Source organism: Tachypleus tridentatus, chromosome 4, assembly GCF_004210375.1.
Source record: "Tachypleus tridentatus isolate NWPU-2018 chromosome 4, ASM421037v1, whole genome shotgun sequence".
NCBI lineage: Eukaryota > Metazoa > Arthropoda > Merostomata > Xiphosura > Limulidae > Tachypleus > Tachypleus tridentatus.
In genome coordinates this window covers 77,245,863-77,261,963 of record NC_134828.1, presented here as the reverse complement: position 1 = coordinate 77,261,963, position 16,101 = coordinate 77,245,863, and the positions used below count along the sequence as shown (strand labels likewise).

The following is a 16,101-nucleotide window of genomic DNA, read 5'->3' as shown; positions in this document are numbered from 1 at the left end:
TTTAGTTAGCATCGGACCACAAACAGTGAAATGAGCAAAGTTGGAGGCGTATGCTTTTTACAGATTAATCATAGTTCGAGTTTTTCAGAAACAAACAATGAATGTGAACACAAAAACAGCATCATAGCTAACGTATACCATTTTCTATAAAATCTGATAGGGATTAGTAGACGTTTGTAGATATATAGCTGATGGCATCCTAACTGTTGACAAGCACAGGTTAAATCTAAATCATCATACTATTATTCCCGCAGAAACACCGCTAATCGTAAAGAAAAATGTCATCCAGCAATACAATATTCTCAAATATACCAGAAATATAGTAAAACCATATCTTGTCGGTAAAGAGGCCAGTGATAAATTTACAGCAGTAGTTTTTTTTTTTTTTTGTAACAAGCCCGCCTCATTATGAATATTCTCTAGGATTGGGGGGTAAGTAAAAACTAGGAAGATGAAAAGGCAAAAAGCGGCTTAAAACAATATTCCAGAATAATATTCATAAACTGTATAGCAGAAAAAAAAGAGATATAATGCTACTTTGTTTAAATTAAAGAGCTTTAACATAACAAAAGTCAGTTGTACAATTTATTTACTTTCCTTTTATATCTTTTGTATAAATGTTTATACTATTTATTTGTTCGATTGGATTAAGAATAGCTTTATAGTTAATGTACAATATCTACAATTTCGACGAATGATGTCGGTGATCAACGTATAGTTGATGGCACCCTGAATGCTGATAAGTACATGCTCATTCTGATCCAACATACTATTCCCTCAGCAACACTAATGATCAAGAAGTCAAACTTCACCCAGAAAACAATGTTCTCAAGCATAGTATAAATGCTGCAAAACCTAATCTCATTGGTAAAAAAAAACGATGAAAAACTCACACCAATAGCTTGTATTGTAACATCCACCACTGTACTGGTACAGATATGTAGATGACACGGTTTGGGATTCACATTTACAGAACACACACTTCATTTTTTTCAATCACATTAAATATCATTTCTTAACCTCAAAATTACAAGAACCGATACACAATTTAAACCAGAAATCCACCGAAAAGTCACCCATATTGGACTATACATTCTTAAGACTCAGCACATGAAAGAAAACGAAAACTCAACATACTAAGAAACCAAATAATCACAGCCATAAAACTGTGCTCACCAGATAAAATTAACGATGAATTAGACAAAATAAAATAATACTTTATCAACATCAATAAGTTTCCTCCACAAACCGTAGAAAACATTATACGCACACACCTAGACAGAAAGCAAAATCAACCAACAAAAGTAAATATATCTTACGAATCAAAAAAATCACAAAACCATATACCGCTGTACACCATATATTCCCGACATAAACAGAAAAATAACCAAGATTTGGCAAAAACTAGTAACAAAATATGACATTCCAGTTGATACCAAATTTATTCAAAAGCCAGGCACAAAACTGAGGTCTATACTATGTAAAAACTACACTGACAAACACAACACCAACATTATTTATAAAATACAATGTGACAACTGTCACGACTTCTATATTGGAGAAACAAGTAGAAAAATGGAAACCAGATTCAAAGAACACAAAAGTCACCTTCACACGTTTTTAAACAGTGCAAGTCAAATAAACACAACATAACCATAGAAAACACTCAAATACTAAATAAAGAAACAAACATAAACAAACGCAAAATTAAAAAAGCCTTACTTATTTAACAACTCAGGCCAAAATAAACCAATACAAAGGAACACCTTTCTACCTATATTAAAAATAATATAATAAATAATAGTAATAAGTAATAAAATAAATAACATAAAATTATATATTCAAACATCTCAGCACGTACTCTACATTCCGACACTCAGTTAAACAACCCCTTTCAAATATGTAGTCAGCTTCCGGTCAGTTACCTCTTTCTTTCTTTGTGAATCTGACGATGACCGAAGAAGGTCGAAATGTTGTTCGATCATCTACGTAAAAAACGTTTTCTCAACTCAAACGAACCGTTTTTACATATATATTCTTCTCTACAAGTGGGGTTTCTCGACATCACTGGTAACAAGTCTTCATGTGGATATTTTATAAGCGTAGGTTGAAACTGAGAAGATTGTTGAGAGTGGTACAGATCAATTAGAACAATATTTTACCATCATACATTTATAAACTGTATGGCACTAACAAAAGGTGTATTGCTCTGTTTCAGCTTAAATAGCTTTACATGCATAACAAATACATGTCGTCAGCTTATTCACTTTCCTTTCGTAGTTTTCCTGTAATAATATTTTCTAATATTTAATAATTCAACATATGGATGCTGTTATTGTTGTTATTTAGCACTTCTGTATGTGTATCTATTGTTTGTTTGTTTGTTTTGAATGTCGCGCAAAGCTACATGAGGGCTATCTGCGCTAACCGTCCCTAATTTAGCAGTGTAAGACAAGAGAGAAGGCAGCTAGTTATCACTACCCACCGCCAACTCTTGGACTACTCCTTTACCAACGAATAGTGGGATTAATCGTCACATTATAACGCCTCCACGACTGAAAGGACAAGCATGACTAAGATTACTGGCCATGCCGGGCCGTGTATCTACTGTATATTTCGTTAACTATTTCCATTATTATATAAGTCTGAATTTCAAAATATTACCTGCAATATTATAAGGTTTCTATCTGTTTGCCTTCTTGTCTCTGTATGACCCATAAACATTAACAGGATTTTTTCACATTTTATTCAACTCTTTGTGCATAATTGCAGGAGATAATTTGTGTTGATAAACTGTTAAAAAAAATGTAACTTTTTAATAAGACGAAAATATTCTACACATGACAAAATTTTACACAAGGCTTAGAACATTTTGAAGTGGTTCTTTTTATGGCACACCACCCGAGGAGAATATATATACAAATACAAGTTACATAATTTTGGAATTTCTTATAAACTGCATGATTTTTTTTGTTTATTACCTCTTCTGGTCAAAGTTGTAAATAGACTTAGTTGTCAATGTTTTCTAACATTTTTTTTATTTACGTTGAGAATTTCTAATCAAAATTAAGCTAACTACGTGAATAAAAAATAAAACCATTCAAAATGTTATATTCATTGACAACAATAAAATGACATAGTGTGTTGATTAGAGAACTTAATATCATACGCATCCACATCTCAAAGAGAAAAACCTATAATAATAATTATATTGTATCCGATCGTCAGTAATGTGTCTCTGCTTCTAACAATATTTTGGGCACTTATCTAACACTAATTGCTTAGGTGGCTTATGCAGAGTGGTACGCGTCCCCCGATTTTTACTTGATAACGAAGTGCATCTTTAAACTGGGAATAAATACTTGTGTATACGTATAACTAAATCGTTGTTACACTTCATTGGTTATTATTTAGATAGTAACTAACATGCTCACCAAGTCTGGTTTCCCTAAGCTTCAATATGTTCTACTACCGATGAGCGATTGTGTGTTTCTTTATCGAACAATATAGAAGTTTTTAAAAACTTTTTTATGAAGATATGTACGGCCTTATCATATTTTTTCCTAACTTGAACAAAATTACAAGTTAAATGTTTAATAGATTAACGTTTCATATTATGAACGATCATTGTCAAACAGATGTTTTGGAAAAACCTTTGTTTAAATTGTGTTTGTTTAAATCTCTCTCCACAGCGTTTACTTCGTGCTATTTGTGAAAAATGTCTGCATGGGGAAAAATACAAATAAATTCAAAACTGGAGCTGATATACAATAGCAAGTTTTCAAACATTCGTATTTAAAACATTGTCTGATAAAAATTATTTTCGGTGATATTTTTATCACTTAACATTAGAGGTAAGTCATTTTAAAACTTATAGAGTTTTAGTCGCTTTTATCATAAACTTCTAATAGATTTTTAACACCTTCTTACCCATTATTTTTTTTAAATAACAATTTTATTAACATACATATGTGTCTTTACCTTCAATCTTCCATCTCTATAATAATTGAACAAATTGTTCACAAATGTTAACCCTTTTCTCACACTATGTGGTTGCTTTACCACAGTTGTTATCATATGGTAAGATTCTTGTTTAAGCACCTATTCCTAAACAACCACAAATATTTCCTCATTCATTCTTTTGTTTTCCAGCAATTATTTGATACGTCTTCTTATAATAACAATAACTGTGATATTTTTTTCAACAATATCAAAGTGACTTATTTATGAGCTTACTAATGTGTTTTTGCTGTGTATAATTTATTTATTTATCGATATTTAGATAACAACTAAAGTTCTAATTATTATTGTACAAAGTTAGATCTTTTTTCCCAAGGTTAAAATGTTTCACTTCCCAGGTACGAAACATTGGTAACATTAGATATGAAACACAGTTTTTCGTATGTTAGTAACTAAGAGGACTAAGAGCTGTTTTAGATCAAAATGTTTTGTGTGTTTTTTTAATCAGATTTTGTGTAAAAATCTATAATTTCATTTACGAGCTCTTCTAGTATGTCTCGAGGGCCCGGCATGGCCAAGCGTGTTAAGGCGTGCGACTCATAATCTGAGGGTCGCGGGTTCGCATCCCGGTCACGCCAAACATGCTCGCCATTTCAGCCGTGGGGGCGTTATAATGTGACGGTCAATCCCACTATTCGTTGGTAAAAGAGTATCCCAAGAGTTGGCGGTGGGTGGTGATGACTAGCTGCCTTTCCTCTAGTCTTACACTGCTAAATTAGGGATGGCTAGCACAGATAGCCCTCGAGTAGCTTTGTGCGAAATTCAAAAACAAACAAACAAACAAACTTCTTATGTCTCGAAGTACGACTCATCCAACCCAGCTATATAAAAAGGTTAATTATAATTATATTTCCTTATAATAAAACATGTGAGAGATTATATGTTGACGTTCAGGAAATATTAGAGCGTGAACTTATTTCTTCAATTACTTTAGCAATTAAATATTTTATTTCTATAGAGTAGAATAGAACACTGTATAAAGAAAAAATGAGGAATCAATACCTTTGTCTAGCATTTTATTAACAGTCTATTATTTAAAACCCTAAAGTTGTTATGATTTTTCACTGTGAATGTCGCGTGTTCACGAGACTTGTATTTTTATTAGATTATACGCTTGCGCATAGATGTTGGCGAACGACGTGGCTCGACTTCTACGACTGCTCTATCTTTATAAACTTGGCAAACCAGCTCGTTCGTCTTAGTATATCAATCAACTCACACAGAATACTGCTTACTGCTTATAAACTAAAGTAAATATATGATCATGCAAAATATCTAAGGTTGTTTTAGCCACTCACCCACCGGTCATGTGCTCTCTTGTTAGACCATATTTCATAACACTCGTCCTGATTAGTACCTGCATGGAAGACACAGAGCCAAGTAAAGGTGAGTTTAAATGTTTAAACTCTAGATACAACAGGACCTAAACATCATTAACTTTTATATTCGACATTGTTTACCGGTTTCATATTAACCAAGTGCTCATAAAAGTAATTGTCATTTTCGACCAGATAATAGATAAACATAGCTGTGTGAAACGTATTTATGTGTTATAACGAACAGTAATATTTTTCATCTTCAAGAATGTATTTTTAATCGAATTCAAATAAGTGTTAAACTATAAGAAGAGATGTATAAATTGAAAAAGAAATTAGAAAATCCGCTGATTTAAAACCATCTTCAAATAAACACAATTTTTCCGAGACCAAACTATCAGCTTCAACAGTAAAACCACTTTACTGCACGTTCTGAGAGAGTTTGTTCGTGTTGTTCAACGTCTTTTCTTCTTGCGTTTTAACGAGTGGATAACCAACTGATGATTGATTCCACACATTCCTTGTAATAGCGTAGACAAACCTGTGAGTGATAAACAATTGTTTGCTCCTGAGAAATACAACCTTGAGATAATAAAGTCTACACAAAGCACTCAAAACACGCTTATAGTGTAAACTCTGCCTTAAAGATTTTGAAAAGTATTTGATAGCTTATCGCATCCTGTATAATCTGTTTTTTTTTTTTTACAATTTAATTCAGTTTTCTCTTACGAAATAAAAATTAAATATTTATAAATAATTTTTACAAAGTATGTTTTTGGTGAACATTAATTATTAAAACAACTGAGACAAAATTTTCCGTCTTAAGACATAATTCACAAAATATTGACTTGTGTTAAATTTGAAGATATTATGAGTGAAAGTAAATAAGAATTTAATAATAAGTGAATCACAGTATAACTGCTATATTTAGTTCCGACGAAAGCACTCGCCCAGTACCAGAGCTCATCATAATAAGTGAATCACACTATAACTGCTATATTTAGTTCTGACGAGAGCACTCGCCCGGTACCAGGGCTCATCATAATAAGTGAATTACACTATAACTGCTATATTTAGTTCTGACGAGAGCACTCGCCCAGTACCAGAGCTCATCATAATAAGTGAATTACACTATAACTGCTATATTTAGTTCCGACGAGAGCACTCGCCCAGTACCAGAGCTCATCATAATAAGTGAATCACACTATAACTGCTATATTTAGTTCCGACGAAAGCACTCGCCCAGTACCAGAGCTCATCATAATAAGTGAATCACACTATAACTGCTATATTTAGTTCTGACGAGAGCACTCGCCCAGTACCAGGGCTCATCATAATAAGTGAATTACACTATAACTGCTATATTTAGTTCCGACGAGAGCACTCGCCCAGTACAAGGGCTCATCATAATAAGTGAATCACACTATAACTGCTATATATAGTTCTGACGAGAGCACTCGCCCAGTACCAGAGCTCATCATAATAAGTGAATCACACTATAACTGCTATATTTAGTTCTGACGAGAGCACTCGCCCAGTACCAGGGCTCATCATAATAAGTGAATCACACTATAACTGCTATATTTAGTTTCGACGAGAGCACTCGCCCAATACCAGAGCTCATCACGTCAAATATGATATTACACACATAGGGTGTCCGTACACTGTTTAATTTATGGACTTATTGAACAACAACTATTAGATATGAACTAAGCTAGTTACTTCAATCGTGCTCCGTTGATTGTGATCTAAACCAAAAACAAAGAAAATATTGAATCATGTTCATGTTCAATCTGAAGTTTATGTTTTGATTTATACGTCTCAAATGTTAAAGAAATTTCATTGGCATGTTCTTGCAGAAAAAGAACAACAGAATGATTCTCAGAATGTTCTTCAAGGGGTAACTGCAACTTTGTATTTTTTCCACTAAATTTCTGGCTCATAAACCAAACAGAAATAATTTACACACTTGATTTCAAAATTAATGTTTTGAGGCGGTTACAGAATTGAACATTAAGTTTAATGAAAATACATACAATTAAATTAACGATGGTGTATTATATTGTATTATATTATATTATATTGTACCTGACACGTTTAAACATTATTTAATTCTCATGGAAAATTTAATTTATTGTTTTTGTGCAAAACCGTACAAAGTACCAAGGCAGTATCCATCACGGCGATCGAAACCTGAATGGAAGCGTTGCAAGCTCTGAAGTTTATGGCTTGGTTATCTGAAGATACGGGTAAAGCGATAGCTGAAAGAATAGTTGGTTGCACCTAAACTTCTTTAACATTCAACTATAGAATACAAACAAACATTTAAAAAAAAGCACTGTCCCGGATAAGCCTATTTTTTATTATCGTACGTAATAAATATATTGCAATTTTAAAATTAGTTTATGATAGACCAACATTTCTCTGACTGTGTTAATTTTGATGGTTTTTAGACCTGTTGTCTCTACTCATAAATTTCATGATGGTATTCATTTCTTGTTCTATTAAACTTTTTCACAGTTTCTTTCCGTGAAGAATTAGGGAAATGTTGAGTGATGGTTGGAAAATTATTGAGAACAGATAAATTACAGACCTTGCTTCGGAAATTATCAATTGTTTTTTCCTAAATAAAAGTAAAGTATTGACCAGTATACTGAAGATATGATACTGCGTATGTTAGCCTTAATAAGTGAAGTATACAGAATATATACACAGGTACAAGTTCGATGTGTTTTGAGAACATTTACATATTAATAAAAGATATAGTTCAATTCTTGAGGGTAATTCTTTTAATCCACAAGTTACCATGTCTTGGTCGTTTAAACAAACACGTGGGTATCCCCACAGCGTGGCTGTCAACTGTTATAAAATAACTTGTTCGTAAGACCAGGAATTACATCAAGTGTATCTTTAACTTCATCTGAGAACGTGATGCTGTTGTTGAAGCTGATGGTTCTCACGTAGCGTGTTGAGCTGAAGATAAGTAGAAATAAGTTCAGGGTGTGAACCATTCTGTTGGTTTCTACTGTAAAACCAGTGCTTAACCATAATTGGTTAAAACATTCTTTCAGTTACATACCGGATTTCTGGTTGATAATTAAAGTATGAAAATGCTTATTCAAATTGTTATTTAGCATCGAATTTATAAAATGTCTGTAACACACACATACTCACACGCTTAGTTATTTAACTTACAATAGGATTATATATATAGAAGTTCATAAAAGCTCCCCAGTCGTAATAACATAATTGAAATAAAAAGAGATAACAATTACTGTCAGCAGTACATACATTAGGCAAGACCATAGCAATCCACTGGACATTTTTGAGAAAATTAGCAAGATTGCTCGGAGAGAAGCACTAAAGAACCTCTATAATTACTTCTGATCAAGGAAAACTCGAGCCCTCGTACTGTCATATTCGTAGTATGACGTGCTAAAATTTCAAAAACTAAAGTGAAACACTAAATAACTTCAATACATCTAGTCCACTGCAACAAACGGTTCTAAAGACACAAAAAGAATATACAAGAATATGTAGGTGGATAAGCTATATAAACCCTCGTACTACCGACTTGTTTTTACACTGTTCAGTAGGTGGATCAGCTATATAAACCCTGATACTACCGACTTATTTTTACACTGTTCAGTAGGTGGATCGGCTATATACACCCTCATAGTACCGACTTGTTTTTACACTGTTCAGTAGGTGGATCAACTATATAAACCCTCATACTACTGACTTGTTTTTACACTGTTTATTACCGGTTGGATCACACTGAGTAATTTTATTTTCTTGTTTGTGTGTGTGTGTGTTACAGTTAACACTTGATATAAGGAACTGAAGAAAATATTAAGTTTCTTTCTTGTTATCTTTTAATAATATATATTGATTAATAGTAATCAGTGAAATTAATAATTGCTACATTGATGGTATTTTTATTCCTCCTAGTGACTTGCTGAACAAACAGTTTAAAAAACGTGTTTAACAAGCTTTATGATATAGGCTCCCTGAACGGGAATTTTGAGGCAAAACAATAAAGGTAACCATTAAAAAAAAGATTTTAAAATAGTCTCAAATACTATACCTGTGATATAAGGTAATCGTGTATACAAATACGTACGATGAAGCTTAAATAATTCTGAAAATGTTAAATGTATTGTGACAAACAGAGAAAACAGTATTTATTTAAAAAATGCGAAGGCCAGAAACATATTCAGTCATATTAGAGGTTCTACTACGTATGAATCCCCTATTAAATTAAATTGTAACTTTGTATTCACTTATATATGTTCATATAACTCCTACAATTCTGGAACTATCAGAATCTAAATTGGCTGGAAGAATTTATATTGGTTCTGGTGATATCTTGTAATTATATACCATAGTCCCTCACCAAGGCTTTTCCGGCATGGTGGGAAGTCTAAGAATAGATTTCCACGGCCACTGATTCTAAATTTATCACGTTATTTTGTATTCCAGTCCTCTCTCGAAATCCAGGATATCTTTTGTTTGAAAGTGTACCTTCACAGAAAATCCAACGGAACCACACTTTGCACATATGCTAAGATACAAAGGGCGGTGTCTTGGGGTAGCTTTATGAGCAATTGCGGATAATGGAAGAGCTTCATTAGTACATTGAAGCGTCTTGAAAATCTCGGGGGATCATGGTTTGTTTCTTTTTACGCTAGCGAACTTAAAGTTGAAAGTTTGTTGTTTGTTTTTGAATTTCGCACAAAGCTACTCGAGGGCTAGTAATAGCAGAAGTGCAGAAAATTACAGTAACATGTAATTTTTCAATTTAGGAGTACGTATTATTGTTAGATGCCATATTAGTATAGTACAACGTGAAATCTTTAACTTTCGTGGTATATGTGATTGTTAGTTGCCACATACTACAATATATATATATATATATACTCTAATATGTAACTTTTTCAATTTGGTAGTAAATTTGATATTATTAGGTTTTATTATTCGTGTGTTGTAACAGGTAATATTTTGATTTAGTATCTCGCAAATGATATTCACCTATTTTTAGATGTTGTGCTACTATACTTTAACTTATAATTGTTCATCTTATTAATAACATAGGATCTTATTAGGTGTCATACTATTACAGTGAAGCCTATAATTGTTCAGTTTAGTAGTACATCTTGTTGTTATTTAAACTGAGTTGTTAAACTGTTGTTTTAACATATTAACAGTTTTATTAATAAAATTAACATCCGGATAATAACAGAGCTAATTATAGTGATGTTTTTAGTGTTAGATAAAACAGTTTATTAAGCACAACCTTTGTATAATTTTTCTATTCATGTTAGTGATGGAAAATAAATTTAGATTCATAATACTACAACAGTATTAATAATAATTTATAATATCCTACAAGAAACCTAACCATCAGTGGAATTTTTTACCACACTGATATGCTATAGGACATAATAAACATGTATTCATCTATTATTAAAAGCATAATGGATATTCATATGTTATATGGTAGAAACAGTAAAAACATCACTTTAACGCTTTTATTTACACAAAAAAGTCTTATAGGTTTGAAATATCGTTCTATGGAATAATTTGTGTAAACGATAGTATTATTTGAAATGTTGTTTGTTTGTTCTGAACTTCGCAGAAAGTTATACGAGGGCTACCTATAACTTAACAAAAGACAAAAGGTAAGATGGCTAGTTATCACCACCCACCGCCAATTCTTAGGCTACTCTTCTACCAATGATTAGTGGGATTAACCGTAACATAATAATGTCTACACGATTGAAAGGGTAAGCATATTTGGTAGGATGGGGATTCAAACCTTCAACCTTCAGACTGCGAGTCGAGTGCCCTAACCAACGCTGTACATGTGGTTAGGAAACCAAGTAAATGATGTTATTAGTTGCATATATGTACCTAAAGTTTGGATGTTATGCGTAAAGTTCGAGCTATCCTTCCTTTTAATGTATTTGCTTTTCTAATAGTTAACTCTTCTAAACATATATGTATGTATGTACATATACTTAAAATACGTTTTCCAATTTCAACTCCAGTTTTACATATTATAAAATATTCAAAACTCTTGTGTTTGTTTGTTTTTGAATTTCGCACAAAGCTACTCGAGGGCTATCTGTGCTAGACGTCCCTAACTTAGCAGTGTAATACTAGAGGGAAGGCAGCTAGTCATCACAACCCACCGCCAACTCTTGGGCTACTCTTTTACCAACGAATAGTGGGATTGACCGTAACATTATAACGCCCCCACGGCTGAAAGGGCGAGCATGTTTGGCGCGAAGGGAATGCCAATGTCAATTTGGCTCAGAATCCAAAACTCTTGTGTAACATGAAGCATTTTTCTGTTTGTCACATCCAAAATTTGTCTGTCTTCATAAGTGCTAAGCTGCATGATGGGATTTTTGTACTGTTCATGAACTAAACTTCAAATAACAACAAAATCATGCGCATGTGAGATCGACTAAAACAATAATCACAACACTGTCTAAAAAGAGAATAAAAACGAGATACAAAATATAGTTTATTAAAATGAAAACAAATATTTTATAAAGCTCGAATAATTTAGAATAGAAAGCGCTAATGACACTTCGTCCATTGTGTCGATTGAAGGTCTTAAATCGGAGAATGGAAACAGCTCTATAGAGAAATCGTTGTAAAAACAGGATAACCACGTTTGCAGTATAACACAGTATACAAGTCTTGGTAAAGTAACTATTATGGAAAATACTGAAACGAATAAATTGAGAGTCAGATTGGAATGCAGAATAAATGTGAAAAACAAAAATAGTAGCGTAATGAGTGTAAATTTATGGGTTTGTAAGGAATGGATGTGGTTAGATAGTTATTTCTTTTAGGGATGTTGATATAAAGGAAATAATTGAAGCAGTCTATTGAGAAACGTTTCAGTAAATTCCAAAGGTTGTGACCGTTGAAAAGGATTCTCACGATATTGTGCAGCTCAAATTTATTATGAGAGGTGGCATTCATGGTGTCATCAATATATCTAGTGTAAAGTTGAACAGAAAATGCAAAAGATATATTAATACAAGATATTCAATGCACCCAACAAACAAACTGATATATGACGGTCTCTTCTTTGACACAAACCTGTTTGTAAATTCTGTTGTTGAAATTAAATTAATTCAAATTTTCTTAATTTAAGAATTATACCAGTACTGAAATATTTGCAGTTTGTGTATCGGAGAGATATTTAACAAGGCAAAGGAGTTCCTGAGTAATAAATGAAAAATATGTTACTTAAAAGTATTTATAGACAACTTGTTTAACAAAAGAGACTCACATATAATAACAGTTTTACTCAAACAAAAATGATAATTGATGAAATTAAGACACTTGCTATTTTCGGTTTATATAACTTAAGTGAGGACGTCAAAGATATTAAGATTTAAAGTATTCAGCTGTTAATGATAAGTGTTTGCCATTATTTATAACATTATTCACGGTAATATAAAGAAACCAGAGTAATTTTATGGCCTTTTCAGCTACATCCATTAAAACAACAACTATTATTTTCAATAGCTGAATACATTGCAAATGGATTATTTTAAATGTGTAGACATGCTTCGTTCTGCAACTTAGTAGACAACGCGGCAATACGCTGCATTTTTAACTAAACTAAATTAAAATATTAAAATATACAAACAACATTATTTGGCCATTACATGTGATACGTAAATTTATGCTTCTGACTATTATGTTTAATTTGGTAAGATTATGCATTTGGAACATTCTGTTTATTGAAAAGAAATATCTTAATATTCCTTAATTTATTTTACGGCACATATAACACTAAAGAAAAACTAAAACCGTTTCACTTAACAGAAACCATTACTAGGTGGATACACGTAAGTGCCAGTATATATGCAAGTGGTCAGGTAAGTGGGTATACAATGAGATTAAACTCGTTTCATATAAGTATTTAACTAGCATGAAAGCTTTCAATTTTTACAATGTAATTTTTTCTATGTTGTGTTGAGGTACACCTATAGATCCATTTAGGATATTCTAGTACTCTTTGAGATAGCCCAGCATGGCCAGCTGGTTAAGGCACTCGACTTATAATCTGAGGATAGCGGGTTCGAATTCCAGTCACACCAAACATGCTTACCCTCTCAGCGGTGGGGGCTTTATAATGTTACGGTGCATTCCATAATTATTTGGTAAAAGAGTAGCTCAAGAGGTGGAGGTGGGTGGTGATAACTAACTGCCTTCTCTTTAGTCTTACACTGCTACTTTATATGGCAAAAAGAACACGCTTGTATTAGACAGACAAAATAAAATGTAAATTAAACATTGTGCAAAACTAATTTCTAAAAATCTCATTATCATGGAATTTACATATATCAATTTATTTTAATAAATCCTGGTTTAATGACTCTCAAGCTGCTGCATAATCCTGCATTCTACGAAAGATTCAAATAAGTAAAAGATCTTTATAACGAACTTTATTCAGTTTGAAGCAATAACTAATTGCAAAGGCCACCCGGTGAGACAGCGGTAAATTTTCGAAATGTAATGCTAAAATCAGGGGTTCGATTTCCATCGGTGGACACAGCAGATAGTCCGAAACACACAGTTCTAACAAAAACTGAGCTACAATATATGAATGTATGTAATACATTCGCAACCCTTACAAATACCAAGTTGCTGTTCCGACTAGTATTTTATCCTGCACTTTATTTTAGTGTGAAGCCTAATCAAAGCACTGAGAATAGCTGCGTTGGAAGCAACATTAACTAGCTAGAAAAGAAAACGTAATTAGTACTGTCGTTGTGGAACTTCTAATCTATTATAAATTATACTATTGAGTGTTTTTTTTGTTCGATTGACAGAAACAAACGCATTTTTTAAAGATGAAACTTAAGTTCAGTAGCTAATTATGTTCTCTGTAAACTGTTTTTAATATATTCTGTTTTAAGCAAATTACGACTGTTAAAGAAAAAAGACTTTTTAAATTAAAATTCTATTTTGAATTAAAAGAAAAACATTTGACGGCATTATTTCAACTAAAAACGACTAACATTTTTGTGTATAGGAATATGTAACGGTTTAGGAAGATGCAAATGAAATTTAATTAAAAACTCTTTTTGCAAAATCAAAAAGGTTAGTAGCTTCTTAGAAACTACTATTGTGGTATAAATATTTTTGTAGTAAGAATATATGAAAAAAAACAAACTAAAGTTATTGGTTCAAAACTTTATACCTGTTCATCAGTTGAAAACAATATCCATACCACAAGGATGACCACCGAAAAAAATCTGAAATTAATTAGTTGAAAATTATTTTTATAACGTTTGGCTAAATGTCAAGATACTTCTTCTAAACTGAAATAAATCCATTGTTATTTGCTTTTATAAATACTCCAGACTCGACATTTTCTGTGAAAAATAAAATCTTGCTATAGATACCAATTAGATGTGATCAGGAATAAATAATCTATAACAAACGAAACATTACTATGGGTTAATACAATTTTATCAAACATGAAATAAAACTATTTCACGCCCCCTTCCCAACGATTGAGAGTAAAGCTTGTATTTTTATAACGTTAAATTTGATTTCGATACCCGCAGTGAGCACAACTAAATATTCTGTTGTGGAATAGATGCGTAAATATGTAATTTGAGAAACAATTCGATTATAAAGAGATTTAGATTGGATATTGCACATGGCATAAATTTTATTTGTCTCATTGTTTGGAAAAAAAACAAACCAAAAAACACTCGTCATTTTACTAAGATATGGATAAGTGCATTTATAAACACTAAGCTACTAAATCTGTTAAGTATAAAGTATACTTTCTATAAGAATTTATTTGTTGTTTGTGTGATGTTTTTAAAATAAAGCTGCTCTGGAGTTATATTCATATTCACCAGTCGTTTCTATTTTGAAAGCGATACACTAGAGGGAAGAAACAGTTGGTTAACACACCACTCATCACCAGCTCTTGGATTATTCATGTCAGACCAAACAGAGTGATTTGGTCATCACTTTCACGACTGTCTCACAGCCTCAGAGTGCGAAACGAGGTCTTTTTCTTTCTTTTCTTTTTTTGGCGGTATCGAATCGTAACATCAGCGCCACTAATGGAAAGTGACGAAACTAATGCAAACCTCTAAAGTTATACAAGCTTATTTTTTTACCGAAGAATTGGTTAGATATATTTTCTGTTTGTTTTCGTCCAAACATGTTGGCATTGTTTGTTGAATCATTTACAAAAGCAAAGTAGAATGAGAAGACAAACTTACCTCTGGATCTTTTGTCAAGAGAACAACTAGTATACTGGTACGAATGTCTTTGGTTTGTTTTAAGATTTGCGCAAAGCTACACAAGAGCTATCTGCGCTAGCCGTTCCTAATTTAGCAGTTTAAGACTAGAGAGAAGGCAGCTAGTCATCACCATCCACCGCCAGCTCTTGTAGTATTATTTTACCAACGAATAATGGGACTGACCGTCACATTATAACGCTCCCACGGCTGAAAGGGCGAGCATGTTTGGTTTGACGGGGATTCGAACCTGCGACCCTCAGATTAGGTGTCGAACGTCTTAATTCACCTGCTCATGTCGGGCCACGAATGTTTTTAAGTTATTTTTTTAACAAAAAATATACCAAATATTAAATTGAAAATATATATTTATATGATAAATATCACGGATTTATTTCTCTTCAAGCATGTAACATTCCGAAAGCACCAGTTAGAGGTATGTGTTCTGTCGAATGCCTTATGATAAA

The 16,101-nt window shown here is 32.5% G+C and overlaps 1 protein-coding gene across 2 annotated transcripts in view; it reads left to right on the top strand.

Moving 5' to 3' along the window:
* The window catches only part of LOC143249489 (lachesin-like), a 103,075-nt gene that overhangs the window by 5,808 nt on the left and 81,166 nt on the right, over positions 1–16,101 (top strand). The window contains exon 1 of one of the 2 annotated variants that reach the window (XM_076499415.1): positions 5,205–5,406. The exons of the other annotated variant lie outside the window; for it this stretch is intronic. Within the exon in view, the coding sequence (XP_076355530.1) occupies positions 5,328–5,406 (79 nt within the window). The 5' untranslated portion in view covers positions 5,205–5,327. Of the gene's footprint in view, positions 1–5,204; positions 5,407–16,101 lie in introns of those variants that run through there. 2 annotated transcript variants of the gene reach the window in all.